General features: G+C 49.0%; 1 protein-coding gene across 2 annotated transcripts; it reads left to right on the plus strand.

Moving 5' to 3' along the window:
- Positions 1 to 75: 75 nt before the first annotated feature.
- On the plus strand, positions 76 to 15,182 carry LHFPL5 (LHFPL tetraspan subfamily member 5). 2 transcript variants are annotated; one of them, XR_006655152.3, is made up of 5 exons: positions 76 to 911; positions 6,598 to 6,834; positions 11,768 to 11,794; positions 13,404 to 13,861; positions 13,932 to 15,182. XR_006655152.3 is itself a non-coding variant. In XM_024558089.4 (4 exons), the coding sequence occupies exons 1-3, from the start codon at positions 500 to 502 to the stop codon at positions 11,776 to 11,778; spliced, it is 660 nt and encodes a 219-aa protein (XP_024413857.2). In that variant the 5' UTR covers positions 76 to 499; the 3' UTR covers positions 11,779 to 11,794; positions 13,404 to 15,181. The 2 variants fall into 2 exon arrangements, 1 of the variants encoding a protein (XP_024413857.2); XM_024558089.4 differs by having other exon boundaries at positions 13,404 to 15,181.
- The last annotated feature ends 3,157 nt before the right edge of the window (positions 15,183 to 18,339 follow it).

Below are 18,339 nucleotides of genomic sequence, written 5' to 3' on the forward strand. Positions count from 1 at the left end.
TCCTCGCTCTGGAGAGCGGAGAGGGGCGTCGGCCCCGCCCCGCACCCCGTGGCCGCCCGGCCCGCCCCTCCTCCGGGGTGGGGGTGGGGGCGCTGGCCGCGGTGCTGAAGCGGCGCAGGCCAAGGAGGGAGGGAGGCGGGGCCGGCCCAAGGGGGCGGAGCTCTGCGGGGCCCAGAGCTGGAAATGGGGGCGGGGCGGCGCCACCAGGCCCGAAATCCCCACCGGCTTGAGAGGAGGCCGGAGACCAGAGACAGGTCGGCTAAAGCGGACACAGGCACCGGGGCAAGCTTCCCTGAAGAAGCCAAGATCGTCCTCCTCGTCCTATTTGTTTCTTCTCTTTCCTCTACCTTGGAGGGACCCTCGCCTTGTGCCCTGACCTCAGCCTCCTCTCCAAACCCGGCCGAGGGGTGACCCGCTTCTGGGCCCCCATCCGCACAGACACCGACTTCCAGCCCGCAGGCCCCAGCCAGGTCCCAGCCCAGGCCCCTGCGCCCTCACCATGGTGAAGTTGCTGCCTGCCCAGGAGGCCGCCAAGATCTACCACACCAACTACGTGCGGAACGCGCGGGCGGTCGGCGTGATGTGGGGCACGCTCACCATCTGCTTCTCCGTGCTGGTCATGGCCCTGTTCATCCAGCCCTACTGGATCGGGGACAGCGTCAACACACCCCAGGCAGGCTACTTCGGCCTATTCTCCTACTGCGTGGGCAACGTGCTCTCCTCTGAGCTCATCTGCAAGGGTGGCCCTCTGGACTTCTCCTCCATCCCCTCCAGAGCCTTCAAGACTGCCATGTTCTTTGTGGCCTTGGCCATGTTCCTCATCATTGGCTCCATCATCTGCTTCAGCCTGTTCTTCGTCTGCAACACCGCCACAGTCTACAAGATCTGCGCCTGGATGCAGCTGGCTGCCGGTGAGCAGGGACAGTGGGTGGGCAGGTGGGGGCCCACCCCAGGCCACAGCTGCAGCTGCACCACCCCATCCTCTGTGGAAGCTCTGGGTCTCCTACTCAGCTGTCCTCCTTTAGCCCAGCTCTAGTCAGTGCTCTGCCGAAGCTTCAGAGGACGAGGGACTCTTAGAACGCCTGGGATGGAAAAGACCTTAGAGACCAAGTTGTTCAACCGCCTTATCTTGCAGTTGAGGAACTGAGGACCAGAGAGGGCAAGTGACTTTCCCAGGAGCAGTCAGCCAATTGGTAGAAGAAATCGGGTGTCCAGACTCCCAGGTTATTACACCAGAGGCTGTGGCCACTCTGGGAGGAAGGAAAAAGAAAGCTTCCATCGTCAGCTATGTGGGAATGCGACCCAACCACATGGCAGAATAGCGATGCCAGCCAGGCATGTTCTAGATGTCCACATCACCCACTTCAGTGCATTTGCTCTTTCTCCTTTAAGGATCCCCAGAGTCCTGCCCTCCCCACTCCCCCCTCCCCCAAACTGCTCTCAGAGAAGACTGTAAGGTCAGTCACTGCTTCAGGATGCTCTGCTGCATGTGACGTCTCCCACAGAAACTTGCATCTCAGTTCCCTCTTTCACTGTGGAATGAAAGTCTCTGTTCCCAAGTATAGGGTTCCGTACTTGAGGCCGTAGGTGGGAGACGTTTTGTGATGTGGAGGCGGGTACTGCTGTCTAGGGTCTTTAAAACCATGTAAGGAGGTGGTAACTTGTGGTACTCAGAGGAAAGACCTCCGCAGCCCAGGCAGGCCTCAGTGGGCCAGCTGCTCCTACTCTCCTCTGGAGCCCAAGAAGAGATGGCCCAGGACTTTGTCCTGCAGCCCTTGGTCCCTCCGCACCCCAAGGACTGCGCACAGCCTGTCCGCACTGGGGAGATGTCCGAGGCAGTGCTGGGGACTGCAGACAAGAGTGGAACTGCTCTGCCGCGGTTGACTAGAATGAGGAGCAGTGTTATCCTGAACAGGCAGAATGAAACATGGATCAGAATCCCAGACAATTAACATATAATCTGGAGACCCCAGTCTGAGTTGGAGGGGACCCCAGAGAGCTGCAGTCCCCTGCCCCTCAACTATAGATAAGGAATCTGGGGCTGAGAGAGATGGTAAGACTTGGCCAAGCTAGAGCAGATCGGCTGGCAACCAAGCACCTAGGAGAACGGAGGCAGAGTCGCACACTAACGTAGTGTAACGATTTGCAGAGTACCTTCGCCCACGTCATCTGCAGCAGCCACATCGCGATGCAGTGAAGTGGGTGTTCCTTCCGTTTCACACATAAGGCTCCTGGGGTTAATTTGTCTTTGAGCACACAGGTAGTGAGGGACAGAACTTTGATTTCCAGTCTTGTACCCAGGCCTTTCACCAGCCTTCAGAGCTGCCTGCAGCCCCATAACCCTTTACTCTGTAGTCTCTCTCTCTATACTATGAGGGAAAGGCTGGGGTAGGGATGAAGCAAGACTCGGTGGGCAGTGGGAGGAAGAAGGAGAATGAAGATTTAGCAGTTTTGTGACGAAGTGGGGTAGAACAGACCCTGGCATGCTGCCATCTGGCCCCGCATAGCAGAGTCGTGGGATGCTGGGAACACAACCATCCCTCTCCTTCTCTGCACTGCCCCTCCCCCAACCTCTTGCAACAGGTGTCATTTGCCAAACGGGCAGTGCTGGAGGGCCTGGGTGGGGGAGGGGTCATCTGGCCATCTGAGCCAGACTCTGGGTCACGGAACTGGAGACACTGTTAGCAGGGGTGGCTGGGGAACATCGCATGAAACATTTACATTGGGGTAGAGCGAAGGTGGTGTCAAGTTCCACTGTTCTGAGCTGGGGAAGGGAAGATGAGCCACGGGAGGGAGCAGGAGGCGGTGTGTCCCACAGCCGGCAGCTGGGAGATGCATCTATTTGAAGAGGCCTTAACCAGCTAGCTTGACCTTGCTAGAAGCCTGGGACCAAGAAAGGGAGCAGGGGAAGGGAAAGAGGACTGATGACTGGACCCGTGTGGGCTGTGCCTTAACCATAGCAGATGAGCTTCTGGATGCCAGGGGCAGGCTGAGAGTGGTCCCAGCTCCTAGAAACGCTCACAGGGCAAGTGGCTTGTCTCGGAGTCTTGGCGACCTCATCTGTCTAACGTAGCAACAGCATCACCTTTCACCGGGTTCTTGGGAGGCTGGGGTGATATAATGCATGCAAAACACTTTGCACAGTGCCTGACACACGGCAGGTGCTCAGGAAATGTAAAAATCACAACTACCAACTTTATCAGTCAGGATGGCTGTGGTGATACCACAGTACCAAACAACTCTCAAATCTTAGTGGCTTAAAATAAAGGTTTATGTCTCCCTCACGGTACACACTCGCTGAGGATCAGTTGGGGGCTCCGCCCTCACTGTTCCCTACTGAAGCCCAGGCTCACAGAGCATCGTCTGTCACGGCAGAGGGGCAGGAGGCTCTAGAAGGTCTCCCCCACCTGTCAAACGCTCTGGCCTAGAAACGCACACATTTTATTGGCCACAGGAAGTCAGATGGCCTCGCCTAACCTCAAGGGAGGGAGGGGGTCAAGGAAGTAGAATCCTCCTGTGCACCTGGAATAGTTGTGAACAGCTCTGATGACATCTGTGCCCACCCAGGTTGTGTGCATCTGCCTTCGATGCCGGCAACAAGAGCAACGGCAACAGCAGTTGGCCGCTGACCAGGTCCCAGACACCGTAGTAAACTTTCTGTACATAGTCACACTTAATCCTCATCACCCTGCTTTGAGCCGGGTGTTACTATCCCTGTTTTACAGGTGAGAAAATGGAAGTCAGAAAGGGTAAGTAAATGTGCCTAATACCTTTCTCCATGCTGGCCGCTACTTAGAGCTCCGAGATACCACAAATGGGGCTGATCCCGCAGTGCCCAGGACCAGAGGTGGAAGGGTGGGGTGCTGACAGAGGGCCGTGGTGCCTGTAGTGACAACTTGTTCCCAAGTCTGAGGCCCTGGGCTTTTTCCCAGAGCCCCCAGAGGGAGACAGTGTGGAAGGGGGAGGGGCCAAGGGGAGAAGCGCTGGGGAGAAAAGTACAGAGGGGTGGCTCCTGTCCACACTCACCTATGCACGAGCGTGTGTGTGAGTGTGTGTCTCTCTCACCACCACCCCAGTTAATCCAGGGGCCATGACAGGCACCAAAGGCCGGTCTCATACCGAGAGGGGAAGCCCACAGGTTTTACCTCAGTATCCTCCTGAAACACTTCTTAGCTTGTCACTATGTCTGAAATGTCATCACTAGACACATTCAGCTCTTTGGAGAGATGTCACAGACTGGGAGTAGAGGGAACTGACTCTGAGGTCAAGAAAGCAGCCCTGAGCTCAGGTCTTAGCTCTGCCGCAGCTGGATGACTGGGCCGGTCACCTGGTTTCTCGGAGACCTGTGTCCAGTCTGTAAAAGGGGACATTAATGTATGGCCCACTCCACAGGCCTATCGTCAGGGTCAAGAGCAAAATGCTACAGGAGGTGCTTTGTGACCTATAAAAGAACAATATAAATGAGCTCTTCCTATGAAACAGAGCAGGGTTGATAGACTTAGCGGGGAAGGCGGGACCCTGCTCTTCACACTTCCCTGCGCGTTTGCTTGCTCTGCTGGCCTTCCTCACAGGAGCACGCCGAGCCCCCGTTAGGTGACTCTGGGTCCTGCGAGGTGCTTCTCTGAGGGGCTCCTGGGCAGGCACAGCCTTGAGACTAAAGACCCTCCTGCCTGCGGAAGCAGGGCCGGGGTGGGAAAGAAGGCACCCCTGCCTGCACGGCCACTGTGCTCGGGTCACTGCGGTCACACCCCAGGATTATGTCACCTCCTGTGCAGCTAGGGTGGGGTGGTGCTTTGGTGACGAGGCATGGGCCAAGTGGGGGAGGGGGACTGGACTTTGTGGCTGTGAATACTGCGTCAGTGAAAGCACAGGGCGGCATAAGGGGAATAACAGGCACGAGCGCCGGGTATGTGCCAGGCGCTGTTCTGAGCATTTTCCAACATTAACTCATCTGACTCTCACTGCAGTCTAAACAGATGGGGGCTGTCCTTATCCCTGTTTTACAAATGAGGAAACGGGCAAAAACCAAAAAAAAGTGTAAGTAGCTTGCTCTGAGCCACACAGCTAGTTAGCAAAAGCAGGGCTGAGGCGAGGTTTCCCAGCTGTTCCTCCTGAGACAATCACCTAGAGCTCCGGCCCTGGCCAGTGTGGCTCGGTTGGTTGGAGCATCAGCCCGTAAACTGAAAGGTCGTGGTTTTGGTCCCTGGTCAGAGCCCATGCCTGAGTTGTGGGTTCGGTCCCTGGTTGGGGAGCATATGAGAGGCAGTCCATTGTTGTCTCTCCCACTCCCTTCCCCTCTCTTTAAAATCAATAGGCATGTCCTTGGTGAGGACAAACAAAAAAAGTGGTTTCTGATCCCACCCCTGATTCGGGAATCAGCATCTTTAAAAACCCACGTTCCAGGGGATTCTTAGATTCACTGTGCTGTCCTGGGTAAGAATGAGGAGACCCCATGGCTTGAATGGAAGGTTCAGGAAGGAAGCAGTCAGAGACAGGGCTGGGATACTTCCTGTGGTCATTGAATCTAAGACACCTGAGTTTCAGGACACACCATTATTTTATGTGCTATAAAATATTGGGTTGGCCAAAAAGTTTGTTTAGTTTTTTCCGTGAGATGGCTCTAGTAAGTGCTTAGTTGTCTTTAACTTCATTTGAAACAATTTTATTAGATCATATTGTGACAGCTGTCATATCAACATGCATTTAAAAAACATCAAAATTGGTGAATTTTTAAGTAGCCATTTTAATCTTGATGATGGAAGAAAACACAACATTTTCAGCATATTATGCTTTATTACTTCAAGAAAGGTAAAAAGACAACTGAAACACAAAAAAGGATTTGTACAGTGTCCGGAGAAGGGGCTGTCACTGATTGAACATGTCAGGAGTGGTTTGTGAGGTTCCGTGCTGGAGGGTCTCACTGGTCGATGCTCCACAGTCGGGTGGACCAGTTGAAGCTGATAGCGATCACGTCGTTGAGACATTAATTGAGAACAATCAAAATTACACCACGTGGGAGATAGTCAACATACTCAAAATATCCAAATCAAGAAAGTTATTGGTGAAAACGAAAAATGTGTCTTTAATTTTACGGAAAAAAAAACCATATGGACTTTTTGGCCAACCCGATACTTGTAATTAAACTATGGCCTGAAGCTTTCTCCTTATACTTATTTCAGAGATGTTGAAATATGAAAAAAAGTACATACGTTTCAGGAGTGATGAGTTCTCTGGGCCGGGACCAGATTTGGGGGGGCTTCGACGCAAGGTTAGGTGGTGCCTCGTCAAGTCCAAAGTGAGGAGCGTGGCTGCGGGCCTGGCTGGACCCCATGTTGCTGTGGCAGAAGGCGCCCTGGGCTGCGGGGCCTGGCTCTCTGGTCTGTCCCTCTGCCCGCTGGCTTCCAGGGAGGCTGCTTTAGCTCTTGGAGCCTCAGTTTTCTCCCCTGTGCTCTACAAGAAGGATGGTGGGAGCTGCCCCTTGTGCCTCTCAAGGCTGTTAGCGCAAGGAGAAGGGCGGTGACAGGATGGCAGTGATGTGAGGTGGGAGGTGGCAGGCTGAGCACACCCAGACCCACACATCTGTCCTCGCTCCCTCAGCCACAGGCCTGATGATTGGCTGCCTGGTCTACCCGGATGGGTGGGACTCAAGTGAGGTGCGGCGCATGTGTGGGGAGCAGACGGGCAAGTACACGCTGGGCCACTGCACCATCCGCTGGGCCTTCATGCTGGCCATCCTCAGCATCGGAGACGCCCTCATCCTCTCCTTCCTGGCCTTCGTGCTGGGCTACCGGCAGGACAAGCTGCTCCCTGACGACTACAAGGCCGATGGACAAGGTAACCTGCCCTCCCCCGGGAGCTAGGGCTTCCTCTCAGCCAGTCACCGAGAGTTGGCTTCTGGCCAAGAGGTGGGGACACCAGGTCCTATCGGACACAGCTCTTGTCTCAGAGGCCAAAGTCCAGTGGAGGGTTGCAATATGGCCGGTGACAGGCCTGTAGGGCAGAGGCTGTTCCCTGTGAAATGGTGTTTTCCTGCCCCCTGTGTTCTCAGGGTGTACGGGGAGATTCCTGGTCCACCTGCGGAGCCAGGTGTGGCCTCCCCTCGAAAGCTGCCCAGAGGATGGCTCCTGAAGTAACGCTGGGGGGTTGCTAGGTGGGTGACACGTGAGCAGAAGGAATGACTTGTTGGGGAAGGAGAAAGGTTAGGGTACGAAGGGACAGCTCCTGGACGGCACCCCCTGGGGTGAGGGTAGCCTTGGGGGTCTCCATGTGCTCATCCTGTTTCAGCTTCCTGTCTTCCAAATCCTACCCCTCAAGCATAAAAGCCCATTACAGCCGACCCTGGATGTACAGGCTGACCCTTTGGGAAGCCTCCTCCGACCACTTCCCAATGGCGTCCCTTCCTCCAGGGCTCCTGTTTCTCATAGGCTCTTCCTCTCTCTTGAGGCGCTAACCTTTTCAGCACACACATTTTATCACCTTGTGATATAGGGCAGGGCCTGTCTCACCCCCTGTGAATCCCGAAGTGCCTGTTCCCAGCAGGTGGCCACTCTGAGGGGCCTGTCACACCCCAGAGACCTCTCCAGTCTCCATTCCCCATAGCTGTGTTCATATCACCCTTGAACCTGAACTAGAAGACACTGCCAAACGCCCTTTTCCCCTGTGACCAAAGACTTCCCAGGGAAGCACCTGAAGCCTTCGAGGGAGACCACGACATGTTCACAGAAAGGTGGGAGCAAGGAGGATCACGGGACTCAGGTGTTCTCTGGCTCAGCCCGGGGCCCACTTCTCCACAGGGCAGTAACTGGAAACATCTCACCCTTCTCTGGAAGTGAAAGAAGAGAGATTCACAAACCTGAGTTATGTGGTTAAAGATGGAAACCAAATTAGCAGAATGAGCTGGGCCAAGGCCGACAGAGGAGAGAGATACAGTTCTACTGTAGCAGGTTCCTACAGCTCCTGGGTCCTGGGGATGCTTAGGGCCTGGGTCCCTTGCTGACCCTGTAAAGGGAAAGGAAATGGAACTAGTATTTATAGAGCTCCTCTACGTGCAGGAGTGATGTAAGGTCTGTTCTTAGAGGACATTTTTATTGAACCCTCACAGCAACCCTGTGAGGAAAGGAGGGAGGCGGGGACCCCAGCACCCTGTACGACTTTCTGCGTTGCGGGGCTCTCCCAGGCACTCCACAGGCAGGCTGCCTGGCTCTGGGCTGCAAGGGCCACCTTTAAATCCGCCTGGACACGCGCATGGAGCATTTTTATATTACTCAGTTGCATTCTTTTTTTCTCAGAGGGGATTCTTTTAGCTCGAATGAAATTTTATTCACATTAATTTCTCTTTAAAGTGTTTTCTTATAAAGAAGTGGCTTTGTTCCTTTGACACTTTCTTCACTAATCAGAATGTCAATTCACTTTCCTTTCCTTCCTTCCATTTCCACAAGGCCCATGGACAGAGAAAGGTTCACGTCCGCCTTCACTGTTTCATTTATGCCACACGGTAACGGGGTAGCGGAGCGGCGGTTAGCGCCCCCATTTCACCGGGAAGGACACTGAGGAGAGGTCGTGAATCTTGCACGAGTGCGTAGTGGCTAATCTGCCGTTTAGGGGTTAGGGGAGCGACGGAAAATGAGGATGGGCTTTGCAGTCAGAGCTGGGTTTAAATTTTGGCCCCCTCGTGAACCGGCTGTGTGACTTTGCAGAGCCTCCTTAACGTCTCTGACCCTCGGTTTCCTGATCTGAGCTCATTTCCAGGGAGTTAGGTAACCTCCTCCAAAAGACTCTGCTCAGGAACGGGATGAGGATGTCTGCTTTCGTCACTTCTATTAAGACTGTACTGGAGCTTCCAACCAGGGCAATTAGTCAAGAAAAATAAATAAAAGAAGTTGCATTTGGAGAGGAAGAAGTAAAAATATCTTTTTAACAGATAACATGATTTTGTATATGGAAAATCCTAAATAATCCATGAAAAAACTACTAAAGCTAATATGCAACTTTGGCAAGGTTGCAGGATTTGAGAGCAACATACAAAAATCTATTGGATTTGTGCCCAGGCTGGGGTGGCTCGGTTGGAACGTCGCCCGGTAACTGAAAGACTGGGTTCCATTCCCAGCCAGGGCACACACTTGGGTTGTGGGTTCCATCTTTGGTCCGGGTGTGTACAATCCCCGGGTTGGGCACGTGCGGGGACAACCGACTGATGCTTCTGTCTTGCATTCATGTTTCTCTCTCCTTTCCTCTCTCTAAAAGCAATGAAAAAAGTGTCCTTGGGTGAGGATGAAAAAAATAATGAATTACAAATATATTGAGAATCTATTGGATTTGTGTACACTAACAATGAGCAATCTGAAAATGAATAAAAAACCAGTTTCGCCCTGGCTGATGTGGCTCAGTGAGTTGAGTGGCAGCCTGCGAACCAAAAGGTCACCTTTTGGATTCCTGGTCGGGGCACATGCCTGGGTTGCGGGCCAGGTCCCTGTTGGGGGCATGCGAGAGGCAGCCAATCAATGTTTCTCTTACACATTGATGTTTGTCTCCCTCTCTCTCTCTCTCCTCCCCTTCCCTCTGTCTGAAATATAAATAAAATCTTAAAAAAGAGATTAAAACAATTTCATTTACAATAGCATAAAAAAGAATACAATGGGAAAAAAATGTAACAAAAGAAGTGCAAAGCCTATACACAGAAATTGTAAACCATTGTTGAAGAAAATGAAAGGCTTAAATAAATGAAAACATTCATGCTCATGGATCAGAAGACTTCGTATTGTTAAGACGGCAATATTCCCTGAACTGATCTACTGGTTATGTGCAATAGCTACCCAAATCCCAGCTAGCTTTTTGCAGAAATTGGCAAACTGATCCTAAAATTCATACGGAAACGCCAGAGATCCAGAATAGCTGAAACCATATTGAAGAAGAAGGAAAAGTCAGAAGGTGGACATGTCTTGATTTCACAACTTCCTTCCGAGCTACAGTAATCAAGATGGTGTGGAACCTGCAAAGGAACAGACGCACAGATCAATGGAATGCATCTGAGAGTCCATGGCGGGGGCAAATGATAATGGAATAAATAAATAAATAAATAGATAAATAGTCCAGAAATAAACTCAACATCTAGGGCTGATTTTCAACAAAGATGCCAACACCTGTAAATGGGGAAATAATAGTCTTCAATAAATGGTCTGGGGGTAACCAGATACCTACACGCAAAAAAAATGAAGTTGGACCATCAACCTTACATCATATATATAAGATTAACTCAAAATGGATCAAAGATCTAAACGTAAGATATAAAGTTATAAAACCCTTGGAAGAAAGCATAAATGGCAATCTTCATGACCGTGGATTAGGCAATGGTTTCTTAGACATGAGAATTGATACATAAACAACCAAAAGAAAAATAGACAAATTGGATTTCATCAAAACTGAAAACGTCTGTGCTTCAAAGGACACTATCAAGAAAGTGAAATGACAGCTTACATATTGGGAGAAGATATTTGCACATCATAATTCTAAATCTAGTATCCAGAACAAATGAAGAATTCGTACAACTCAAAAATAAAAATACAAATAACACAATTTCTTTAATGGGCAAAGGATTTGAACAGGCATTTCTTCAAAGATCTACAAGTGTCCAAAAGCACATGGAGATACTCAACATCATGAGTCATTAGCAAAATGTAATTCAAAACCACAATGAGAGAGCATTTCACACCCCCTAGGAAGGCTATAATAAAAAAGATGAGGAAGTGTTGGTGAGCATGTGAGAACTTGGAACCCTCATGCACTGGTGGTGAAAATGTAAAATTTCGCAGTTGCTGTGGCAAACAGATGGCCATCCTCAAACGGCTAACCATAGAGTTACCATGTGACCCCGAAATTCCACTCCTAGGTATATATGCAAGGAAATCAAAAACCCATGTTCACGTAGAACTCGTGTATGAATGTTCATAGTAGCACAATAGTCAAAATGCGGAAACAACCCCGATGTGCATCGACTGATGAATGGATAAATATGTATAAATCCACACCATGGAATATTATTCAGCCATAAACAGGAATGAAGTACTGGAAACTGCTACAATGTGGATGAATCTTGAAAAAATTACAATTAGTGGAAGAAGCCAGACACAAAAGATCAATTATTGCATGATCCCATTCATAAAAAATGTTCAGAACAGGCAAATCCATAGAGACAGAAGGTAGTAGTTGCCTGGGGCTGGGAGGAGGGGGAAATTGGGAGCGATCGCTAATGGGCACAGAGCTCCTTGTACGAAAATGTCCTAGAATTAGGTAGCAGCAATGCTTGCACAACCGAGTGAATATCCTTAAAACAACCAGGTGGAGTAAAATTTATGTTAGTGGGTTATATCTCAAGGAAAATAAAAGATTGTGCTGAGGATTAGAGAGTGCATACAAAACACTAACCACACCTGCATGTTATAGGGGATTAATCGATATTCGTTCTCTCCGCCTCTTTCTAGTATCTCCACTTCTTACATCGTCCATCTGCCCAACCAGTAACAGCTCCTGTGCTCAGTTGCCCTCCAACAGTTTCCGGCCCTGGGGGTGCAGTGGTGAGGGAAGGAGTCTGAATTGGACCTTAGGTTCTGATAATGGAGACAATCTAGCCACATGGAATTACAAGATGATAAACGTTATGAACAAAGAGTGCAAGCTTTCTTGAGAATGAGTAAGAGGTGTTGTTGGGGAATTCTCCTGACAACAAGGCTTGGTTGTAAATAAACACTGTTCCTTCTCTTTGTCGTTGCAGAGGAAGTCTGAGGCAGCTGAGGGGTCGGTGAGTAATTCCACTGGTGGGGGGGTCTGCACGACCTTGGACGGGCTGTGGCTTCTGCTTCCTTACCTAATCATCGGGTGGAATGACTCATGAGACTGAGCTGTAGGGGCTTCGAGGTGGCCTGAGGATGACCTAGGGAACAGGAGGAGCTAGCTGGCATCTGAGCCTTTCACTGAGGGGCGAACAGGAACGCTTTAGTTTTACTGGTGTCCTGAGAAGTGGAAAAAGAACAGGGAGAGAAGAAAGAATTTAAAACAGGCAAGATAAACTCATCTTTCTGTGGAGTTTGGCAAAAAAGAACAACTTTTCGAACTCATTACTGTCATTTGGATCCTGATTTTCAGAAAGAATTTGAAGTGATTTGTAAGACATACACTAGAAGAACCTAACAAAATAGAAAACAAAAGCCATAAGAGGAAAACAAGTATTCCAGAAAGCGAGGCTAATAGAGTTACTGTACTGAGTTATTAAGTTCAGCCCTATGCTTCCTGATAGCTGAGGCAAAAAGAAAAACACGATTTAAGCAGTTTTAATGTATGGTTGCGAAGGAAGTACAGCATATTAATATCCTCATTGCCTTTTAAGTTTTCAAAATGTGATTGAACAAGAAAATTAAGGAATGCATTTAAAAAAAAAAAGAAAGAAAAGCCCAGCACAGCCCTGGCCGGCACCGCTCTGTTGGGTGTTGTACCGTAAAGCAAAGGGTCGCCAGTTCAATTCCGGTCGGGGCACATGCCTGGGTTGCCAGCCTGGTCCCCAGTTGGGGCGCATGAGGAAGGAAACCGATCAATCTTTCTCTCCCTCTTTTTCTCTCTACCTGCCCCTCTCTATAAATAAATAAAATCTTAAAAACAAAAAAGGAAAAGTAAAGCCCAGGACAGTATCAGCTCTTTAATAGCTGTCATTGATTAAGGATTTACATACCGCAGGCCAGGCACTTTGTGTGGGTAGGGAGGAATATCTCACTATAAACTGTTTACAGTTTTGCAAATTAACTTCCAATCTGTGACCACATAGATGGAATAATTATAAATCAGCATTGCAGCTCCCACCCCCCACCAAAGATGTTTCTCAGACTTTAATAAGCACACAAGGAGCTGGGATTCTTGTTGAAGTGCAGGCTCTGACTCCGCAGGGTGGGGCCCAGACACTGCATCCTAGCCAGTTCTCCAGCGATGGGTGCTGGAATTGGGGGCCCCCTTTGAGTAGCAAACTATTAGAATATAGGTATCTCCCCAATGTTCATCATGGAAGTCTTTTAAAAGCTGCCAACTCCAGAGCACTGGTGTGCCATTTAATTGTTAAACCGGACCTTGGCTAGTAGCCATTTTGGATCGCTGCCATAGATAACTTTCTGATAGATTCTGGAGTGGAATTACTGAGTTCCCCCTTTTTTTGCTCTCTATTTTATTTACATTATAATGGACATGATTTTTTTTTCTTGAGGGACATTGAGTACTCTCTTATACACTAGTGAGGAAGATTGCATGCCTGGGGGGAAATGAATCAAAATGTGAGCATCCATGGAGAAGTTTTTCGTTTTTATTGGCTTTTAAAGTATCAAATTTTATCATCTTAAACTCTTTTGCTGTTTTTAAAAATATCACAGGTCACCTATTTCCCTGACCCTGGAAAATGAGGGAATGGTATTCTTCACAGATGAAACTACTTCCTGCCCAGCATCCCTGTCCCCAGCTGCTAGAGCAAGTCCCGAAGCCCTCGCTGCGGGACTGGAACCTGGAGCGCTCCGGAGCCGGGGCCGCCTACTGTCTACAGAAAACCGTCAGGTGAAGCAGAAGTGCAGTGACCCCCGTCAACGATATGCAGACACAGGTCCCTCTCTCCTGCCTGGGGACCCAAGTTCTCTTCCTATCCCTTCATATCTGCAAATCGCATTTCCCTCTTGAGGCCTCCTCTGCGGAAGGAGAAGGCGGAATGAGTCTGCATCTGGGGCCCTGCAGGTCTGAGACTCCCGCAGCCCCATCCACCAAGGACACGTCCTTTGAAGGCACACCAAAGACCGCCACCGGCTCTGCGGGGCGTCTGAACAAGAGGCAGCTAAGCAAGGTGGATCATTTCAGGCTGAGGTTTAGGGGTTCCTTTGCTTCTCCTTCCTCACATTTTGTTTTTGTTATAGATGCTCGGAGGTGGGTAAGGAAGAGAGAAGCCACCAGAACCTGAATCCATCAGGAAGTCTAATAAAGATTGGGTGAACATAGAGTGTAAAAACTTGAGAGTAAATTGACTTTTTTCCCTTTGGAACCCCAAATCACACCTCTGTATAATGCCCTCACTGACCTAGTCAGAACTGGCTGCCAGATTCAGAAATCTGTTACATGTGTTCAAGTAATTTGTTAATAGTAATTGAAAACATTTCTTGTAAAACACTTCGGATTTGGCACACTAAACGGTGAGTCTTTGCCAGCACCCAGAGGGGAACTCAGTTTGGATAATACGGCATTGTAGCAAATGCAAGACGATTCGGTCTTCAGGCCATTCCCTACCTGGGGACGGTGGGTAGTGACAGGGACTTGGTGACTCTGCTGTGAATGGCCCTGAGGAACAGGTGTCTCCTGGTCTTCAGGCATTTACTCAGGAAAGGACAAACGTGGGCGCTGTTCCCTCACAGGTGAGAGGGGGTAGATGCTGAACAGAGCTTTAATGGATCTTGTTGTAGCCTGACCTGGCAGCAGTCAGGGACATGGCACACAGTAGGTGTCTTACTCTGGGGCCGTAGGACATGACGTTTTAACCAACGCCCTCGGACCATGTGTCCATTTCTGCTCCCGTTCGGATGGGTGAGGAACGAGAGCCTCCCAGCACTGTCCCGGTTGCCGGTGGGAACTTTCAGAATGCACTGTAATAACCGTATTCATATCTTTTTTTTCAAAAGCGGCTCAGTGAGTTTATTGTATTTTTCCCATTACCATGTGTCACCCTTGTACTCACTCCTCTCCGCCCCACAGTCGCCACACTTGTCCCTGCCCGCCCATGAGTCTGTTCGTATTTTCTTGTGCTGATAAGGTTATTTCAGAGCCAGGCACCTACTTTATGCAAGCTTGATGAACAGCAGAATTTCACAAGTTCTGTAGCTTATGAGTTTCTAGCTATATTTGTTCATTTATTTACTTTTTATAGGAGGCAAGAAATAAAAACATTTCTGAAAGCCTCTATGCTGTCAAAATATTTCTCACTGAAATGGCAACTATGGTGATTCACAGAAGCTTCTGGAGGCTTCAGGTGCACCTGCCAACAGCTTGCGTTGCTCTCCCTGGGAACAGTGAGCTGCTCCAGTGCTGGGCAGCGGTATGTATGCAAAGGAGGCACCACCCAGCGGCGCCCCTTCAGCTTTATGATCAAGGAAACTCGAATTCAACCTGTCCACTAACAGTAATGATTTTTGTCGATACCTAGTAAGTGCCTCTCAGCTCTCTCAAGCGGCTTTACCTTTAAATAAATTCTTAACGGGCACCTCACATCTCACCTTTGGAAGTATATGGAAAGCCAATAAAACCAGCACTCCTAACCACCTTGCCTTCCTTCCTCACTCACTTCTGGCTTGCCGGTCTTGGGCTGGGGGCTAGGGATGGTTGTGATGCCCAAGTCTCATCAACAATGACCAAGCCTGAGCAGATATGGCTCACAGAGGAAGGGCTAGTCATTTACACCTGAAACGTGAACTGGAAGGATACCCCAAATACTTTCATTGCCTTACATCCCTGTACTAACCGTTGCTGCATAACAAGTTACCCAGAACTCAGTGGCTTGAACACATTTCAGTGTCTGTGGGTTGGGATCCGGCAAGTCTCAGCCAAGCGTCTCTACCTGTCTCTCACAGGGCTGCGATTAGGACGTGGCGTGTGCTCCCGAGCCCAGTGGTAACTCACACAGCACCTTGCTGCCCCAGAGCCAGGGCTCCGAGGTGAGCCCACAGGGTGCACGCAGAAGCCACAGCCCTTGTGTGTCCCAATCTCAGAAGTGACATCCCACCATGCTTGCCATCACCTTGTCAGGACGAAGCCCACATTCAAGGCGAGGGGGCTACAAGTGTACTTACACAAGTGTGTGAATGACAGGGTGGGGATCACTGGGGTCCTGTTAAAGGTTGTTTTTCAAATAACTTTATTTTCTGTGTCTAATTAACTCCTCTGATTTTCTGCTGGAATGGGCACTTACCAGAACGTTTTATTGGAACAAGTGTTAGATCCTCATAACCTCACATGCTGCTGGTGGATATGTTTGTTTTACAATAAAGTTGCGGAAGATGAAAGAAGGGCCCTAACCCTCAAAACTCTCCACTTCCGTTATCTAACCTCAAGAGGATTTACAGTAGGGCCCACTAATTCCCCACAGTGACCGTGCCTTCCTCTATGTTTAACAAATCCAAAGCTACCAATGCAAATCTTAGGGGCGTAACTTCGAAGAACACAGCTCGAATCGTAGGCAGCCGACGTATCTTCTGTAACACAGTGCAGCCCTGCCAATTGGAGGACACAGCTTGTTACTGTATTAAAACGGGCAAAAGCTAGATCTGAATTACAGATGTGAGAGCAGATTGTGATAAAAGTGAACTCAGGAGAAAATAAAATCAAGCCGATCACCTCCCTTTGTAAGGAATGCCACAGTGGGCAATGGAACTAGGTACTAATGTAAACTCGCTTAATTCCAACTTTTAACACTGACTGTGACCTCAAGTTTTCTGGCTTTTACACTGGGGTATTTCTGATTTCGTGACTGGGTGTGGATTAGTATCTGTGCAAAGAGTTTAAGAAAAACGCCTATCGTACATTTCGTTGTAATCACATGTATTTTTTAATCACAACTCTTACAGACAAGACAGTAGCAGTGAGATTCCTCCTCAGCAGGGCCGAAGGACCCCATGTTATCTCTGAATGCTGTGGAAGACCGAAGGGCTGTCACCAATGCCTCGGTAACTCCAAAGGCACCAAATTGGTGGGCAAAATACAAAGCTTCTTTGGTGTTAAAAGACCTGATTTTGGGAGCAAATAAAAGTTGATTATCAATAAATCACCAATTTTCTATGCTACAGTAGTCTAAAAGCAAATCATTTGCCTTGTAAGGTCAACATGGAACTCTACAGGCTTCAAAAATGAAAGAATGGCCCTGGCTGGGATGGTCTAGTTGGTTGGAACGTCGTTCCACAGACTGAATGGTTGCGGGTTCAACCCCCAGGTCAAGGCGCATCCGAGAAGGCAACCTGTCACTGTTTCCCTCTCTCTGAAAGCAATGAAATCATGTCCTTGAGTGAGGATTAAAAAAGTGAGGGGAGGGGAAGAACGGGCAGTAATGAAATCTTTTTGTTACCCCGAGTGACTAAACGGTTTCCCTGTGGACATGCGGGCAGATGGAAAGTTAAGAGGGGCTGTAACCCCGCCCCAGGTTGCTGGTTCTTTAGGGACAGCGATGATAAGTTCTCCAAGGATAGCACTTAAGTTTTCCCAAACCCTCTGAACTCTGTGTCCACATGTTTAACACGAAGTTAGATTGGTCAGTCTGTGGACATATTGGTCTGATAAATCCTGATTTAGTATTTTTAGGTAGTTTTAAAATAAAACAGGTTCCATTATGGTCAACACCATAATATGAACACACTATGTCTTAAGCACAACGAAAACAAATGAACCAGAACAGTTTACGTAGTTCAGGGATGGGGAAGGGCTTTCTATGAGTAACACTAAAAAAACCCAGAAATAAAAATGAAAAGCAAAGACTAGAAAACATGACAGAAAAAGACAAAAATGCATTGCCAAGTCACCAAATAGGGAAGCACACCAAAAGCAAGCTGGGTAACCTGGGTAAATCACCAAAAAAGTGCAAACGGGCAGTAAAATCCATGAAAGAAGTTTCTGCCTTCACTAGTGACCCAATATGAAAATTACTGCGAGACACTCCCTTTTGTGGGCAAACTGGCTATTAGGAACAAAATGAGCAAGGTTACAATGGGCCCTTTCAAACACTCTTGGTCACAGGGACGGAGCCCAACTCTCCTCTACGTAAGTCAGGCAGCACTTATTAAAAGCCCCAATAAAACGTGCCTACGCTCTGGCCCAGCCATTGCATCTGAGAATTTACAAGGAGTGAATCGGACAAGCGTACGAAACCTGTGTGCACGTGTTCACCATGCCAGTGCCTTAGCCCGAGTTCACACACCTTTGCCATTCTGCACACGCAACGATTGTAACCTGTGGGGGGGGGGGGCACACACCCAAAATATTCTGGGACAAATGCTGCCAGATGTAGGGAATAAGAATGCTCTCAGAATTTCCCAAAATGTACTGTTAGTCCACCCCAACCCCAATTTAAGACACGAGAAACACTACACAGCCTTCAAGATAGCGCGTGTTCAGGCTGTACAGTTTTGCTGCGTATTTAACATAAAAAACCACACCGAACCAATCCCTTCTAATCTGAAGCGTGGGCCAAACCAAGCTGGGCAGTGAGTGAACACACAGCTTCTGATAACATGTAGGTTATTAAATTGTTTATTGTATTGCATTTACAAAGAAAACAGACAATGCATCCAG

This window comes from Desmodus rotundus, chromosome 11 (genome assembly GCF_022682495.2).
Source record: "Desmodus rotundus isolate HL8 chromosome 11, HLdesRot8A.1, whole genome shotgun sequence".
NCBI classification, from domain to species: domain Eukaryota; kingdom Metazoa; phylum Chordata; class Mammalia; order Chiroptera; family Phyllostomidae; genus Desmodus; species Desmodus rotundus.